At 40.9% G+C, this 19,316-nt stretch overlaps 1 protein-coding gene across 2 annotated transcripts in view; it reads left to right on the forward strand.

Annotated features, from left to right (window-relative positions):
• The window catches only part of ALCAM (activated leukocyte cell adhesion molecule), a 132,159-nt gene that overhangs the window by 93,109 nt on the left and 19,734 nt on the right, over positions 1–19,316 (forward strand). For both annotated transcript variants that reach the window (XM_081952178.1, XM_081952179.1), the window contains exons 3-6: positions 1,750–1,969; positions 4,567–4,631; positions 6,922–7,009; positions 13,651–13,833. In XM_081952178.1, the coding sequence (XP_081808304.1) occupies positions 1,750–1,969; positions 4,567–4,631; positions 6,922–7,009; positions 13,651–13,833 (556 nt within the window). The remainder of the gene's footprint in view (positions 1–1,749; positions 1,970–4,566; positions 4,632–6,921; positions 7,010–13,650; positions 13,834–19,316) is intronic.

Consider the following 19,316-nt stretch of genomic DNA (forward strand, 5'->3'; position numbering starts at 1 on the left):
GACCAAATACAGGTCAAGCAGAATGCTAATAAAAATTGTTGCGGTTACTCTCACTTCTCATAGCATGTTGAAAGCATCACAGAATAAATAGTCCATTCTAACAGCAACCCATAATCCAGTTGTAGCTTTCTAACAAAGAAAGGAAGGGCTTTCTAGGTTTTGTGATTTTTTTTTCTTTATTTGGCTTTTTTGTTTTGTTTTGGCAAGGAAATGTCCTGCAGTGAATTACTCGGTGTATGCATGTTTATCTGAGTTGATGTAGCAGTGTGCTCTACACAAAGGCTTGGGGGAAAAAAGCTCCACCTTTTCTCAATAGTACAAGAAAGTGGTGGAATGCCAGGAGATAAGACTTCAGTAAATATACTGACAAATGTGACCTGAAACAAACTCCTCATGAGTATTCCTACCAATTCTTCCACCTTCTTTAGGATTTTTCCATTTGAAGGTGCATATACATATCTTCTGTGCAACTACCACCTAATGGTCTCTCGCTTGCAGAATGGATATATGTCAAATTCTAGGTTACTGCACACGGGAGGGCTGCTGAGGGTTAACGGGTTCAGGAGAACCTCTAGCTAAGATTCTGTACAGTTCAGAGAACCCCCAAATCCCACTCCTGGCTAGCCCACCTACCCCTCCTCTCCCAGAAGTTCCCACGGTCCATTTTGGATGCAGATAAGTGCAAGGTTCACGCAGAGGCTTGGGGAGGGCAAAGGACAGGCCTACCGGAAGTTCGGGAAGGCCAGAAATGGGTCCATTTGTTGCCTCCGGAGGCCCTCTGGAGCCTGGGGAGGCTGTTTTAACATTCTTCACATGTTTTCCTAACACATACTGAGCAACAATTTGCCTTTGATACTGCGGGTAGTATCATATTTAATATGTAATTAATCTCTGGAATTGTTCCTAGTTCTGGTGATCCAATTTGTGATTTGATTCTCGAATATCTCTGCTTTTCCCCAAAATAATCTGCTGAAATATAATATCCGGCTGTTTACACCTAAACAGTGTAAACTTGCACACAAAGCTGAACACACACACACACCTACATACACTTGAGTTGTATTCTATTGTGATTTGCTAACATACTCCTACATAAGAATGCTGAAAGATTTTTTAAAAAGTTATGAAAACTTGGAATTTTCTTCTAGAGTAGGAAAAATAAACTCAAAGATTTTAAATAGGAATTGAGAAATTGAGAAAATATCTTTTACTGTGTTTCTAAAACTCTATTCTGCAATGAGAAGTAATCAGACATAACATACCAGAGTAGATATTATTCAAGACTGGGAAAAGTGTTAACTGAGTGAAACTGTTTAATAACTATTGATTTATTGTGCTGCAAAGTTTTTTTTTAAAAAAAATCTTTTGAATAGCATGCTGTATTGTCAATACCTCATAAACTCATAAGCTCTGTGAAGTTGTCTACAATCTAAGCCACTGTGGGCTGTCGCTTGAAAATCTAGAAACTGGCCAGTTATCAGGTTGGAAAAAAATGGCCAAATATTCTTTATATTCTGTTTTCAATACTTTCCCAGAGTTGTAATATATTTAACTAGAAAATTGGATTTAGAAGTCTTGAAAAACTGAATATATTTTAATTGTTCATAATGTGTATTGTGTAAATATAAAGTATTGTATATGAATAACTCTGTTTTATTGAAGTGACATAAAACATTTGAGGGAAAGGTAAGTGTCGTCTGGTATGAGATAAGCAGCAGTATAAATTTGATAAATATTTCCCCCTTCTAGGAAATTGCAAACAAGGCTTCGGAGCCTATTGCTTGGCGATCTGCAAAAAAGCCAAGTGTACAATATGACAATGTGCCAGAATACAAAGACCGAATAAGTCTTTCTGAAAATTTTACCCTGTCCATTAATAATGCAAGAATTGGAGATGAAAAGAAATTTGTATGCATGCTTGTAAGTGAAGACGATGCCTTGGAAAAGGCTACACTCGTCAAAGTTTTCAGTAAGTAACACTTAATTCCTCTAATAGAAGGATGACGTCAAGGCCACTGAAAGCCTTCAAGAGTTCTCTTCAAAAATTACCAGTGAATTGTAATTTGTCCTGTGACATAAATTAAAAATTACATAGAAAATAATCCTAGTGATTGTATTTAAATTAATTTTAAATCAAATTGAACGTTTGTCCCAGTTCCTTTGTTCTAGCCTGTCATATTATTGAACTGCAATTCTCAGTTTCTCAGTTCATGGAACATTTTTCCTGTAGTTGTTTGTCATGCTTGTTCAAAATGGTGCCTTCCAAAGTAAGGGATTGAACACTCCCTGAAAAAGGGTGAATTGCAATTATGAAATTTTTAGAACTTCCCATCTGGAGAACATAAACCTGGGAAAGGATGATCTAATTCAATGTGTACAATCTTGGCAATTTTAAGACACATAGACTTTAGCTCCAAGAATTCTGGGAGTTGATATCTTAAAAGTTGCCAAAATTGAGAAACACTGGTCTAAAAATTCAGTAATTAAAATTAATAGAGCTGAGGAGAAAAGTACAAAAACTGCAACCAATTACTTCTCTAACATAAGACCTAAGCATTCACGTTTTGAGCAATAATTTGAAAAGATTCAGCATATCTGCCAGAACAAATTTTTATTCCCTCAAATTGAAATCCAATTTTTACATGTTTAAAAACACTTGTAAATATCTAATACTCAAAATTAGAATGCAAATATTTATCTACATCTTATGTACTGTAATAAATAACTCCAGTGAACCTTGCATAGGAATATATATGCCTCAAGAGTAATATAGAGATTGTTTTTGTTCTCTTCAAGAAAGTTTTTCTCTAAAAACTAATGTGGAACAATAGCAGCCTCATATATTGTTTGCTCTATTTCCATACTGGGTGGTAAGGAGTACTTCTTTCTTACAGCATTAAAAAACTAAAATCTCTGATCTATGAAGCAAGTTGGGGAGAATTGCTAGGAGAAATCTTTTTAAGGAATAAATCTTGCTGTCAATTTAATGGGAGAGAGAATAGATGTAGTGTTATAATTGTTCCATTAATCTCCAACCTAATTTTAGTTTTTGTGAGGTTAATTTACCATGAGAATATAAGAATAGTCCTGCCAATTGTAATTGAGCATTTTTTCTCAAAATTTGCCAAACAAATGACTCCAGGCTTTGCACAACCAGGAAGTGGAACTCTTATCTCTCATATTATTTTCTTTCATCTGGTATTGCAGACATGCTCCCCCTACTTAGAAATAACATTGACTGCTCAAGAGGGTTGTTAAAACTACCATATTTTTCGGAGTATAAGACGTACCAAGATTTTGAAGAGGCAAAATAAAAAAAAATGTTTTTGCACTCTGCAGACCTCCCCAAATCGACCCTGTTTTTTTTTTCCAAAAAAAGACATGAATAGCTTTTAGGAGGCTTATAGAATGCTCCTGGGGGGTGCCCCCCCCCCAAAATGAGCGAAAAACAGCCCATTGTTCTCCAAAACGGGCCCATTTTTTGTCAAAAAAAATGGCATGCATAGCCTTTAGGAGGCTTATATAGTGCTCCTGGGGGCTGCGGGGGCAAAATTGAGCAAAAAATGGCCCATTTTTCGCTCATTTCTGCTCTCCCCAGCCCCCAGAAGCACTCTATAAGCCTCCTAAAGGCTATGCACAGCCATTTTGGTGAAGGAGGTGGGGTTTCAGGAGGCAAAAAATGAATTCAGTGTATAAGACACACCTAGATTTTCAGCCTCTTTTTTGAGGGAAAAAGATGTGTCTTATACTCCAAAAAATACAGTATACCCCATTAATTTATTAAATGCCTTTTTAATGTCATACAAATCAGCGGATATCATCTTGTTCTGTGGTAATGAATTTCACAGGTTAATAATGTACTGCATGCAGACGTATTTCCTTTCTACTTCTGCATGCAGTACATTATTAACTTGTGAAATAGGTTAGAATCTCCTTCCAATCAGTTTCTTTGGATGGCCCATGGGCCTAGCATTTTCAGAAAAGGAGAAAAACTACTTTTGGTGCTATGTACAAATTCATATCTTAATCATACCACCACATTCTCACGTTGAGAAATCTGCATACAGGTAGTCCTCACTTAATGACTCCAGTTGGCCCTGGCAACTCTGTCACTAAGCAAGATATCGCATGGCTGCAACTGACTTAATTAACCTCACTTCTGTGAGATTATTAAGAAATCACTTGTGGTCATTAATTGAGATACTGTATCATGGGAATGTGATTTGTGATTTTGTTGCTGGCTTCTCCATTTATTGTATTTGTTGAAAGTCATCTGTGAAGTGTGCAAATGGCACTGACTGTGGGACACTGCAAAGGCTGCTAATGGCCACTTGTTGAGAAGTGCTCAATCTCAATTACAGGACCTCAGGGATGCTGTGATCGTAATAAGTGCAAGGAAGGACTGTAAAATTACTTTCTCAGTGCTATTGTAACTTTGAATGGTGCCAGGCAGTCATGCATTGAGAGCTCCCTGTATGTGACTCAGTTCCAAATATCTGAAAGTTGAAATATAACCCGTTTTTATTATTTTCTTTCACTAAAAAAACAAACCAACACCAACAACAGAGCAACCATCACAGCCTGAAATTGTAAATCAAGCAGAATTTCTAGAAACAGAAGAGTTAAAACTGGTAAGTGAACATTTTTGTCCTGTTAAATATCTTTAAGCTGATCTGTTATAAAATGTCTTGGAAAACAGGATAGAAAAAGAACTGTGGCAAAAGGGACACTTAAATCCACAAAAGGGATTTGTGGAGTCTTCCTTTTAGGGGGGAAGATACAGAGCAACTCCACTTCAATTATACTACCGTAACTGTATGCTGAGCGGGAGAATTGCTTCCATGGGGTATCAAAATTATTTTACAGAAGTCCAGGTTATCCTTGTTTCGTGAGCTTGCCAGCCTCACAAGACTTATCCACTGTCTTATTTTGCTGGTTTTTACATGCATTTAGTATGTCAAAGGCAAGCCTTATGTTAGGACTTAAACAGAAAAGCATTATAATTATCATTAGATTCTCCCATGTTATGTAATATATTGGGCAGCAAACAGAAAAGAATATAGTTATTTTTAAAAAAGCTATTTTATAATAAAAAAGGCTTAAAGGTAGACGACATCCTGCATAAATTGGCCACATTCTACAGATTGTATGTACAGCTGTCTGCATAGTTAAAGCTATTTGTGGAATTACTGCTAAAATCTAAAGTAACCCTGGTCTGTAAGGAGGATGCTCAAATATATATTTTATTAGGAAAACATTTCAAGCAGAATTGCTTTCTATATTTTGTAATCCGAACATTTGGAAAGTTTCCATAGCCTTTATCTGTGGCATTTATACATAGAAAACAGTACACTATATTCACCTTCCCTACCTAGCTATAATAATAGATAGTCCTCAACTTATGGCTATTCATTTAATGACGGTTCAAAGTTTCAGAGGCCTTGGGAAAAAGTGACCCATGGCCCGTCTTCAAAGTTACAATTGTCACGCTATCAACATAGTCACATGATCACAAATTTGGTGCTTGGTAACTGGCTCTTATTTATAATGGTTGCACTTTCTTGTGGTCAAAATTTGCAACCTACCCAACAAGCATAATCAATTGGGGAGGCAGGACTCACTTAACCACCATGTAATTTGCTTAACCACCATGGTAATTTGCCTATCAACCACAATAAAAGTGAACATAAAATTAGAATTAGTTATGATGAATCACTTAATGACTGCATCAGTTAATGATCTAAATTCCAGTCCCAATGGTGGTTGTAAATCAAGGACTACTTGTATTATGGTTTAATGGATATCTTACATGTGTATTTTTTTTATTTCATGCAGGATTTTCTTTATAGCACAATGGTATCTCCATTTATTTGATTATTTCAAATAATCCTTATATATAACATTCTTTAATTTCTTATATTTCTTTCATAATATATCCATGTTCCAGTAGCTACACTAGAAGTAAAAAATGAATAGAGAGTATGACAGGACTGAGGAAAATGTGGTCCTTCAGATGTTCAAATTCTCATAATCTCTAATGATTAATCATGCTACTTAGAGTGAATTGGAATTGGAATTCAAATCCTTGCCCTTGATTTATACATACATAATGATCTATTATGTAAGATGTGAGAGATACAACAATTGATTTAAAAGCTTAATGAAATGAAGACTTGCAAGACAAAGTATAACAGGAAAGTTTTCAGACATCATATATATATATATATGGACCTAACTGGGACCAGAATCAAACCGGTAGTCCTTACTTGATGACCTAACTGGGACCAGAATTTCCATTATCAAGTGATGTAGTTGTTAGATGAAAAATGATGTTACCACATTATTACGGGGTGGCAATTTCAGTAGTTCTAGTCGCAGTCATTACGCTAGGACCTCCTATTTCTCCTGCCCTTCTATGTTCACTTTAAGCCATTCCTCACACTTGCCTGTTGTTCTTACCCATCTCCGTTTTTTGGTTCCCCCCTGAATTCCACTGCCTCACTGCCCCAAACGTCCTGCTACCCCCAGCATTTTGTGCTTTGCTGCTTCTGCCCACCCCATCATCCCTTACTCTGTCACCCTGCCACCAATATATATTTGATGTCTTTTCCCACCTTTTCTCTGCCCCTGGCGATAAGAGCAGCAGAATGCAGGGCAGAGATGAATAGGCGAGGTAAAGTTGAAGCACATCCTTTTGTCATAAATGCAGTTGATGACTCTAATTTTAATCACATGGCTTTGGAGGGGCTCAGTGTTTGTATTCAAGGACGTGATATGTCTACCAATAGTTCAGCACCATCACAAATGTGAACAGTTACTGAACAAATGTTCATTAAGTGAAGGCTATCTGATACGAACCAAAGAATATGCAATGTCCAGTAAGCTTAAATCCATAACCAAATCGTATATTTGAATTCTTAGCTTGGAGAATGTATTACAAGAGATGGTTATCCTGCAGGAAATATAACATGGTTTAAGAATGGAGCTATTCTGCAGTATACTGAAGAAGGTAGGATTTTGTATCTAGATGTTACTGCATGCATGTTTGCTTATCTTCACCAATCACTTTAAAGTAAATTAAGCATAGAAATCATCAGCCTTGTTAACAGTGCTGCAATTAACACAGTAAACAATGTTGGTTGAATTTTGTTGTATTTTTACAATTTTTTAAATAATAATTATTGACACAACTTAAAGTAGTTCTTTACAAATGTTATCTAAGAGCCAGCATGATATAATTGTTCTGTATGAGAAGCCTTGAGTTTTAGCCCTCCTTAGGCTCAAAACTAGCAGGCTGATTTGGGGCCAATCACTTCCTTTCAGTCCCAACCAGCTTCAGATTCTTGTGATAAAGAATTCAGTTGATAAGCCATATTATTATTGCATCATGCATTCATAAACAAAGCAGTATAAAAAACAAGTGCAGTGTAAAACTCAAATTAATTGAAATAACTATGCATTGTTTGTACACACTTTTATTTATTCTATAGTTCCAATTCTAATTATTTTCATTATTGTGATTCTAATTCTAATTCTATTCTTTCTAATTCTATTACGGATATATTCTATTCTAATTCTGTTCAAATTCTTATTCTATTCTGTTAATTTTAATTCTTTTTTTATGCTCTCCATTTTTTTTAATATTCTAAATTGTTTTATATTCTAATTCTATTCTAATTCTATAATTCAAATTCTATTCTAATGGTATTCTAGCTCTAATTCTATTCTAATTTTAATTACATTATTATTCTAATTCTATTTTAATCTACTTCTATTGCATTCAGATTTTAATTCTGTTCTAATTCTATTCTAAATCTATACTAATCTAATTATTTTCTAATTCTAATTCTATTCTATTTCTACTCTCATTCAAGTTCTGTTCAAATTCTAATTCTTCTACTCTATTATAATTGTTCTAATTCTATTCAAATTGTAATTCTGTTCAAATTGTAATTCTATTCTTTTAATTCAGTTCTATTCTAATTCTATTCCTAATTCTACTATTCTAATTCTATTCTAATTGTTATTCTATTCTGTTCCAATTCTCTTCTAATCTGTTTCACTTCTACATTTATTCTATTCTGATTATTCTAATTCCATTCTAATCTAATTCTAATTGTATTCTAATTCTGTTCTAATTCTTACTTTTTTCTATTCTTTCTCTTGTAATCTAATTCATTTCTACATTTATTCTACCCTAACTATTCTGCTCTGTTCTATTCTTTCTTAATTTTATTCTAATTCTATTTTCCCTGCCCTTGCCCCTACTTCTCTTCCCTTTTCTACATCCCTCTCCCCTCCAAATTCCTTTCTCCATTCTCCTACGAATCCCTGTCCCCCTCCCTTGCTCATCCCTGTCCCCTTCACATCCCCACCTCCTCCTTCAGTCATTCCATCCCTCCCTCATCCTTGCCGTCTCTTCTGTTCCCTTCTGTATGTCTCCTCCCCTTCTTCCTACCTATCCCCCTTCCCTTCTTCCCCTCTTCTAACCGTTTCCGTCTTCCTCACTCTCACTTACCTCTTACTTGCCTCTTATAACCTCACTTACCTCTGATAAATCCAGTGGTGGGTTTCAAATTTTTTTGGAACCTACTCTGTGGGTGTGGCCTGCTTTGTGGGAGTGGCTTGCCGGCTATGTGACCAGGTGGGAGTGGGATGTTAGAAGATCCCAAATGAAGTTAGAAAGGCTGGGTCCCAAACCCAGCTGGCTTAACTGGGATAGGGGGAATAGGGGGTAAAGGTTCACCAAGGACCCTCCTCTCCTTTCCCCCAAAAGCAGAGGGTGTCAGTATTTAGAGGGAGGTCTCCCAACTTCCCCCCTTTGTGTGTCACTCTTTCTCTCTCTCTCTTCCTCCCCCCTGTTTCTCTCCCCCCTTTCCTTCCTCCTCCTTTTCCTCTGCACGGTTCCCCCCAGTTTTTCACACTGAGCCATTGGGGGAGGTCAGAGGGAGAGAGAGACGGATTGAAGGGTGCAAAGAGATGGGGGTGTCCCATTTTGAGAAGCCTCCCTTAGCAAAAGATCGCTGAGAGGAGGAACGGGAGAATTCCCCACCCCACTCAGCGCTGTTTTCGATGGGAGGCTTTTCCCCCTCTCAGCTCTTTCCCTTCCCAAAAGATCACTGAGAGGAGGAATGGGAGGATCCCCCACCCCACTCAGCGCTGTTTTCAATGGGAGGCTTTTCCCCCTCTCAGCTCTTTCCCTTCCCAAAAGATCGCTGAGAGGAGGAAAGGGAGGATTCCCCACCCCACTTTTCCCTTCCCAAAAGATCGCTGAGAGGAGGAACGGGAGGATTCCCCCCCCCACTCAGCGCTGTTTTCAATGGGAGGCTTTCCCCCCCTCTCAGCTCTTTTCCTTCCCCAAAGATCGCTGAGAGGAGGAAAGGGGGGTGAGCGAGCAATGGAGTGGCTTCTGGATGGGCAGGGGTGAGCGAGTGAGTGATAGGGGTGGGGCAGGAACTTACTTCCGGGTTCACTGACCAACAGGTTCGCCCGAACCGGTGCGAACCGGCAGGAACCCACCACTGGATAAATCATGAAAACATTAAATCCCTCCCCCATTCATTCCTACCCACCCTTCTTCTCCCTGTCCCATTCACCTACTCCTCTCCCCCTGCTACTCCACCCTGGCCCACTGTATCTCTTTGTCCTGCACCCCTTCCTCTCCCTCTTCCCCTCTCTTCCCCTCCCCCATCCTCTCCCTTAGCTCTGGTAATCACCTGCCTTGATGAAGTCATAAAGGTATTAAAATTACTATCCCCTCTCTCCCTGTCTTGTCTCCCTTCCCCCCCTTTCCTACTAGGTCACTCCCCTTCTTCACCTGCTCCCTTCCCTCTATTCCTCTTTGGCCTGTCCCTCTCCCCTGCCAATTTTACTCCATCTTTTTTTCCCTTCCCCTTTCTCATCTTCCTTTCTGTCTTCCCTGACCCCTACTTCTCCCCTTTCTACCTTCTCTTTCTCCCATTCCCTATACCCATTCTACTGCCTTTCCCCTCCCCTAATCCTAACCCTGACTCTCAGCCTCACCCTCACTCTTAGCCTGTCCCTCACCCTTTCACCTATTATCATCCTCTCCCTAACCCTCTTGCCCTCACTCCCACCCTAAACCTAACCCAAACACTCATCCTCACTTACCTCCCTAAGTGTTGTCTACTAAAAGAGGGAAGCTTGTCCGGAGTCCAGGAGCCCTACCGAAGAGCAGCTTACCTCTACAAAGGCATCTTTGCTCTGATAACTTATAACTGACAATAAATGACACTTTAGCCTGCTAGAATGAAATCATAAAGCCATTCAATTCCCAAGGAGATGATCTGCCTCCCTTAGCCACCTATCAAAGTTCACCTGCTTCAATTTCTTTTGTGACCTACACCCATGTTACACAAATCTCTCTAGAATGCTACAAAACCAATTGTAAAGTACCCTAACGATGCCTGCTTCATAATAAGCGACCCGATATTGTAATGGCTTGGCTGGCTCAATGAACCCTCGTGCTAGGTTTATGTCTATGTATTTGCGCATTTCTTGCATTTCCCGGGGCGTCATGGCGTACAGCTTGGGTTTGTGTAGTTTTGCCCCGGGGATGATTTCTACGGCACAATCTGCGTCACGGGGGGGAGGGGGGGCAGAATGTTGCATTCTGTCTCGCTGAATACTTCTGCGAGGTCCTGATATTCCCCTGGGATCTGTTCAGTCTCTGGGGTTTCATTGGATGTGACTCCAAGATGTTCTGGTGTGCTGTTTTGGGGGGTTCCCTGCTTGGGTGGTGTTTCTGCTTGCTGGCGGAAAAGGGGTTGGGGCCCCTTTTCTATCCTAAGCCTGCGGGTACCCCCTTGCCACCAGATGGTTGGTCCCCACTTGTCTAACCAGGAGAGTCCCAGTATGACTGCATCTGTCATTTTGGGGGCTATTATGAATCAAATTACTTCCCAGTGACCCACTAGCTCTAGTCTCATTGGTTTGGTCAGGTGGGTGGCATAGGCTCCCCCCATTAGGGACTCATCGACCTGTTCAAACCGGATTTGGTGGCCAGTCTTTGCTCCAGTTTCAGGACTTTGGGTCACGTTGATCAAGCATCTAATGCAGCCTGAGTCTATTAGGGCTTGAAAATCCCCCTGGCTTCCTGTCTTTGGGGCTGTGAAGCATATTGGTAAAAGGAAAGGGCGAATTGGTCCTCTCAACATTGGTTCGTTTTCGCCCTCGTTGTCACTGTCGTAGGATTCTGGTGACTGGTCATTGTTGCCTTGTGTCCCCCCCCTTTAATCTGGTTGGGAGGGACATCTGCAACATGGAAAGCCTTCCAGGCTGCATGGGTAGCCCGTTTGTGGCCGCGTTCCTGTCGTGCCCTGGGTGGTAGCTCTGGCCTTGGCATCGGGATTGGGGTGGGGCACACGGATGCCATATGGCCCATCTCCTCGCATCTGTAGCATTTCAGTGGACTTTGAGAGAGGACTGGTCTCAGGGCCCGCTGTGGTACTATGGTTCCCCGTCGGCTGGGTGGTTTCAGGTCAGATTGCCCTCGCTCTTTTGTGTCTGGTTGCTTTTGTGTCTGTTTGGCATGCAGCCCGCTGTCGACTTTTATTGCTACTAAGAACCACTCAGAGAGTCAGTTTGGAATGTCAGGGTAGGCAGTTACTTGGGCAATCTGCTGGTCCAGACTTGTTATGAAAAAATACACTTCCAATTATTCTCCTAAGTTTGCAGATGTGCTCTTTGCTTTAGGTCGCTGAGCTCATCTTCCGCATACAGATCCTCCTCCATCTCCTCAAATCTGGTCTCTAGCAGTTGTAGGAAGACATATACGTCTTGCAGTTGGGGGGCTCTCTTATTGTGGAGGGCTGCTAGCCATTCCCTTGCTTCCCCCTCTAGTCTCTCTGCGATAGTATTCACTATGGTTCTGGGGGATGAGTAGAGGTGTCCATAGCATTCCAGGTGGACCTCAGCTGAGTCAAGGAATAAGGCTAACTGGTCTGAGTTCCCATCGAACTTTGCTCTGAATCGGGGCGGTTCAATCAGCAGTGCCCTTCCCTCCTCCTGTCGATCTCTGTATGCTTGCATTTGATATGTCTGAAGATACTCCTCAGTTCTAGTTCGGAGGGAGGGTGGAGATTGTCTGCCCTGGGAAGCCTGCCTGCTATGTTGGAGAGGCACTGGCTTCATCTTCCTTCTAATGATGGAGACGTGGGGCTGTGTTTCCATGTGCTTCTCGTCACCTCAAGAGGATCCACTGCTCCTCCCCTCTCTTCTGGCATGCATAATGGCCTTTCTTCATGGAGGGTGAGCCAAATTCTTCCCTCCATTGCTCTATGGAACTTCCCAAGGGCTCCATTGGGGGCTTTGGGGGCCTGGCTTGATTCCAGTCCAGCATCCCCTTGATTCTTCCCAGCTCGCTTAGGGCCTTTCCCTTTTTCTGGGCATAGGAGTGGGGTGGGGACTCAGCTTTAGCTGTTTTTAGGGGTTGATTACTTATCTCTTCTTGCTTCGCTCATCTCGGCTTTGATGTCTGATGTCTGCTATCCAGCTCTGTTCAAATAGCTGGCCTTTTGCCATCGTCTTCTGAGTTCCCTCTCGGCACTCCCGATATTTAAAAGCAAAATATGGCTGTCTGTAAGTACCCTAACGATGCCTGCTTCATAATAAGCAACCCGATATTGTAATACAAAAAGCAGTGATTTATTAACAGCTTCATTAGGCATTCTTCATTAGGCATTTCTTATTCACAGCCATCTTTATTGCTTTCTTTATCTGCTTTGCCCGTGTTTCTTCCCACCCTTCAGTCTTTGTCAATAAATCATGTTATCCAATAGCTTCATTCATCTCAACCCAGCTACTGTAATCTGAGATCCGGCTCCGCCGACGCTCTGCATGGAAGATCAACGCAGAGAGTTGACACCAATCACTAAAGCTGCCTGTCAGTCATTTTTTTCTACGGAAGCCATAGATCTTTGGATGTTCATTGCCTCTTGTTATAGAAGCTCCGTTAAGCACTTCAATATTGTGAGCAGCTTAATAGTCTGCTGTTGGCTTTCTAAAGTCAGGAATTGGAAGCAGACTTGACTGTGTTTAGGATAGAACTTGAAATAGATTTGTCTGCATAAAAACAACAGGATTGAATCTAACAGATCTCAAGATTTTAGCGGCACAAATTTGAAAACTTTGAACCCAGCTCATTGTCTGAAAAAATGTTAAACCAAAGTTATTCACCCTGTCATATTTAGGCTCATTGCAATATACTGTATATTAGGCATTGTTTTCTGTTTGAGAAAGGGGAAAATATTTTAAATTTATTATTTACTTCTCTGTTCCACATATATCTCTTGTCATCTTGTATTATTTAATTAGTGAAGCTCCTTCTGTTTTCCTCATCAAAGAGGCCGGGCACTGTAAACTTTTGAAAAATGACAATGGAAATGGAATATGGAGGGCAAATTAAACTGCATGCAAAGCTATCCTAGGGGATCAATCTGCTTGTGTCTAACAATAACAAGAGGGTATTCTGCTTGAATAGGGGGTCAGACTAGAAGACGTCAAAGGTTCCTTCCAACTCTATTATTGTTATTCAGTTATTCCATTTAAATGAATAAATTTAGGATTAGACATACACAAGCTTTTTATTTGCAAGTAACTTTGTGTAAATCATCCTCTCTTTTTTGAAAGCTATTGTCATAGATGAACAAACAGATACAGATAAAGCTAGTGGACTCTATACCATCAGATCTTCCCTAAAATATAAACCAACAAAGGATGACACAAAGGCACAGTTCACTTGCACGGTGACGTATTTTGGACCAACTGGACCAGAGATAATGCAATCAGAATCAGCAGTCCCTGACATTTACTGTAAGTTTATTGTCATATAAATAACTTCGTAACATAGATTTTACATAAATGATGCATTTCCAAAAATCAGACAAGCATTACATATTCATGTACATGCAGTTGTTTGCCATGTCTTGTCCTTCCCTTTTGAGAAAAGGTTTTTATTCCTTTAAATTAAGAAGCAAGAGTGAAATCTGCTGCAACTTGTGCTTCCTAATATTTGACTTGCAGCCAAAACTACCTACAAAATGCAGTGGAATTTTCTCTTAACTATATAAGCATCTGACTGGCTTATTCCCCAAATGGGTATTCGGCGAACTAACCCTGCCTTAGGTATGAAGCCAAGTTGGGTAATCTTGGTCAACTCATTTCTATCTCATCCCTTGGCAGGAGGCAATGACAAACGACCTAAAAAAAGTTTTCAAGGACACTGCAGGAGTCTAAGCAGTTGCCAGAAGTGAACATTTACTCTAAGGCATGTGCACGCACCACAGCCAAACACATGCACACATACACTATTTAAGTCTTTCATTCCAAAATTCTGAACTGCATTAAGGTTCTACAAGTATGGATCTTCAAACTTGGCAATTTTAAAACTTGTGAACTTCAACTCCCAGAATTCCTGCTAGGAATTTCCATGCTGGCTAGAAAATTCTGGAAGTCGAAGAACTAAAGAAACTTTCTGGATAAGAAGCAAAAGGTCAACAATGGGGGGAAACCAAGTCCACTTGCCTTTTGAAAAACACCTTTGGGACAACCATGACCTGGATGATTGAGAATCTACCCTGTTTCCCTGAAAATAAGACCTCCCTGGGTAATAAGCCCAATCGGGCTTTTGAGACCATGTGCTAAAATAAGCCCTTACCCGAAAATAAGCCTCCCCGAAAATATTGTAACACAGCAGTGTCATGAGGTAACTACGCTCGCAGCCTCCTGCACCTCAAAAATAATAAGACCACCCCAAAAATAAGGACAAGTGCTTATTCGGGAGTCAAAAGAAAATAAGACCCTGTCTTATTTTCAAGGCAACATGGTATATCAGAGGTGTCCAACTCGATCCTGTCGTGGACTGCATCAGAAATATCACTTCCGATTCCAGTGGCTATGGCGACGGGCAAGCCTTTGCCCGCTCCCGCTCTCCCGGTGGGCTTCCCCCGCTTCTGGGGGGGCACAGGACGCCCCGGAGAGGCGTCCTGCCGAGGGAGCGGCTCGCGGAGGGCCCTGGCATCAGCTGGTGGGGGCTTCTCCGCTTCGCTCTAGGCACCGGGGAGCAGTTTCGGAGGGCGCGCATGCGTCTCGCTCCATGCCGATCGGACAACGTACTTTTGAAGGAAGCAGCGGCGGTATGGTGAGAGGCTTCCTTTCTTCATTCCCTTTCTTTTGAATTGATGGACTTTTCAGCGTTTTTAAAAGCTAAACTTTCGGATTCTTGCTGGAGGTGCGGCTAGAGGGAGGGGGATTTCCCCCCCCCCTTGGACAAGCGGCTTGAGAAGATTTTGCTTTTGCCCCCAGGGGAAGGAGGAGGGGGGAGAGCCAACTAACGATGCCTCACCCCTGTAAAAGTGACTTTCATTGGATTTAGTTCCAGAACTTATGGGTGAACTAAGAACTTTCTGAACTTTTAAAACTTTGTTATGCCTCTGAGCCCAAAGCTGGCAGGGCAAGATGGCACACTTCCGTTGTCTTCATGAACTGTGAAACCTGACTCCACCTTTAAATTCAGGCTTCCGGTCTTTGTCTCCGTGTCACCCAGAAGAATCTCTTGTGGATTGTATTTCCTGAACCCTCTGGAGAGAAAATTTTTCTCTATTGCTAGACTGACTAAAGAAACTCCCAGCTGCTTGGATCTTCTGCCTCCTGAACTCATCTGCCTGCTCTACCTCTTCAGCTGTCCAGTCTCTACACTGACTGATCTCTCTGCTTTATAAACTATGTCTCCAAAAAGACCACCACCTGGAAAACCTGGCTTTGCTACCTCTGCACTGACATCTGCAACATCCAGTCCTGCCACACAGTCAAAGATTACAGAACTGATGCAACCTAAGAGTACAGAGATGGATTTGCAACAAATGCTTCAGCAACTCATACAGGGCCAGGAAGAAATTAAGAAACAATTAAAGGAAATGAAGGAAGAAATTAAAGAGAATCAAGTCCAAATTTATAAGAACTCACAGAGACTGGACCTTGTGGAGGGTGGGGTGGCGGAGGCGAGGGGGGGGGTAGAAGCTTTGCAGAAGGGTAACAAAGAACTTGATATCCAACAAATGAAAACAGAATTTGAGAGAATGTCCTTTTATCTTAGATTTCAAAATGTTATAGAAGCAGATGGGGAAAACATAAGGGACATCATGACTAATATCTTAGCTGAATATATACACAAAGATAAACAACAGATGGAATGGGAGATAGACCTGGTCTATAGAGTGAACTCAGCATATGCCAGAACACACAATGTACCCAGGGAGGTCCATATCAAATTTCTTAGGAAAAGCACAAGAGACATAATTCTGGGTGTACAAAGGGGGCAAGCATTGACATATCACGACAGGGAGATAACCATCTTGAAGCAGATCCAAAAAAAAATTAGGGAGAAAAGGAAAAATTATTTGCAATTGGCGAATAAATTATACCAGAAAGGGGTGTGGTTTAGATGGTTGATGCCTGAAGGGATGCTGATATTCTGGGAGGAGACAAGAATTAGAATCAATACACCCATAGAGGCTCAGGCCTTTATGGAAAAAAATAAAGCGAACCTAGAAAAAGCAGAAGACTCTTCAACGGTCACACAGGACACGGGAGGGGCCGGAGCTCTGCCAGCGGGGGGAGAAGGGGCAACACTAAGAAAGCTCAGTTCACAAAAATGAATAAGAAAATCACATTGTTATAAACAGACCGAAAGTAATAATGGAATTATATTTAGACTATATATCATAATATATAAGTTGATTGAAATTTTTTTATAAAATTAATATGCTGATTTTATACGATTTTGTATTAATGTTTTATACATAGATGTATCTTATGAGTTTGGAGGGAGGGGGCGTCTGCCATACTTGCAACTGCCAAAATTTGTATACCATTCCACCTACCCTTTTCCTTATAAATGTTTTAAAAAACCAATAAAATTTTCTGGAAAAAAAAAAAGAAATATGTTCGCTTTTGCTTATATCTATGGATTAAAATTCTCCTTTTTTATATAATGATTGATTTGATTGATTTGATTGCTTTTTATCTCCATTTAAGGGTTTTTCTTTCTTTCTTAAGTTTAGAATATAAAGAAGATAATAAAAAGGATTATAAAGAGGGTTGTAACAACAGGAGGAAAAGCAGTTACACTGCCACTTAGAGGTTGGAGGCTGGATACATTGTTTTTTTTCTTCTTTCTCTTTGATCACTTGAGATTCAAGATTCTGTTTGTTTGTTTGTTTGTTTACTGACAGTGATAGTAGGAAGAGCACAAGTTGTTTATACAGGTGTCTTTTGGAAGTTCTATCACTAGCTATTGGAGGGAAGACAACATTTTGACTTGAAAGATAATAAATGAACCTGTTTGAAGTTTATTAAAATAGCCTTGAACCCTATAGTGGCAGTGTCTGCAAAATTGAAAGAATGGCTCAGCAGGAAAAAGAAACTGTAACATTTTATTTTATTTATTTATTTATTTATTTCTTGGATTTCTAGACCGCCTCCTCTCCCAAGAAGGGACTCGGGGCGGTGTACAGTCAATGCAGATAAAAATACAATCATAAAACACTTAAATACATTTGGATGGAGGAGATAGGCTGTACAAGAAATAAATATATTCTAAAACCCTAAAAAACATCCCCAATTAAAACCCAAACCCCATTAGAATAAATCCCCGGGAGATAAAACTAAGAGAGTGCCAGGCCAGCTGATTGAAATAGGTGAGTCTTTAACTTTTGACGGAAGGAACGGAGGTCGGTGGTAGTTCGAATGTCGGGGGGGAGGTCATTCCAGAGGGTTGGGCCCATCACAGAGAAGGACCTACTCCTAGGTGTCGCCCGCTGGCATTGCCTAGCGGACGGCACCAGGAGCAGTCCCTCCCTGTGTGAGCGGATAGGTCGCAGGGACATGTGTGGTAGGATGCGATCCTGCAGGTAACTAGGTCCTATGCCATGGAGCGCTTTAAAGATGGTAATCAATACCTTGAAACGCACCCGAAAGGCCACAGGTAGCCAGTGCAGCTCGCACAGGAGAGGTGTTACGTGGGAGTAACGTGTACTCCTCATGATAACCCGCGCGGCTGCATTCTGAACTAGCTGCAGTCTCCGGATGCGTCCCAAGGGAAGCCCCATGTAGAGGGCATTGCAGTAGTCGAGGCGAGACGTCACCAGCGCATGAGTGACCGTGCGCAGGGCACTCCGGTCCAGTAGGGAGCGCAATTGGCGCACCAGGTGAACCTGGTGGAACGCCCCCCTTGCCACGGCTGCCACATGGTCCTCCATTGACAGCCGGGCATCAAGGAGGACTCCCAAATTGCGCGCCCGCTCCACAGGGGACAGTTGTTCGCCCCCTATGGCCAGCGATGGTGTCAGCTGGCTGAACCGAGGTGCCGGTACCCACAGCCACTCGGTCTTGGAGGGGTTGAGCTTGAGTCTGTTGTCCCCCATCCAGACCCCGACGGCTTCCAAACACCGGGACATCACTTCGACAGCCTCGTTGGGGTGGTTTGGGGTTGAAATGTACAGCTGAGTGTCATCAGCGTACATTTTGCAAATGACAGAGAGAATTGAAATGAGATTGGAGAACATGGAATGCAAAACAGAAAAATCTGATGGAGAAACTGAGGATGTTTATCAAATGAAGAAAGTGGAGGACAGAGTTCAAAAGATGAAAGAAAAAAATGAGCAAAGAGATAAGAAAACTGTGGATACTGACAAGAAAGTAAGCGTGGTTGATAATGGCAAGAGCGGAATATGGCAAGGGGAGATAGATGGATTGGAACTCTAGCCCAGACGTCAAAGCACAGAAGAAGAAAAGAGAGAAAAATTGATGGAGATAAGGAGAGAAATCTTGACAGAAGCACTAGAGATAACCAAAGATAAGCTGATGGAAAGGACAGATGTTGGGTTTCAAGCTTTTATGAGATACGAAAGGAACAACATGTTGCCAAGAGAAGTTTATATAAGATTTATTAAGAAAGTAACTAGAACATTAATGCTACAAATGGCAAGAGATATAAGACCGTACTATTACTGGAAAAATACAGGTTGATGCAATGAAAATGTATAATAAAAATTAAGCTAAATTTAGTTTACTAGTAGTATGTATAAAATGAAGTGACAATAGCTATAGTTAAATAATGATTAATAATGATAACAATACATATAGATATAGAGATTTTGAGAGGAGGTTTAAAACCTTTATCTAGAATATGTTATAAAGATGTATTGTGATTGGATGATCTTAGGATGATTTAATGGAATGTTATCATAATCCTATTCTAGATTTTGAATATTATATTATGGTCTAATTAAGGTTGA

This window comes from Natrix helvetica (assembly GCF_964273705.1).
Source record: "Natrix helvetica genome assembly, chromosome: 4".
NCBI lineage: Eukaryota > Metazoa > Chordata > Lepidosauria > Squamata > Natricidae > Natrix > Natrix helvetica.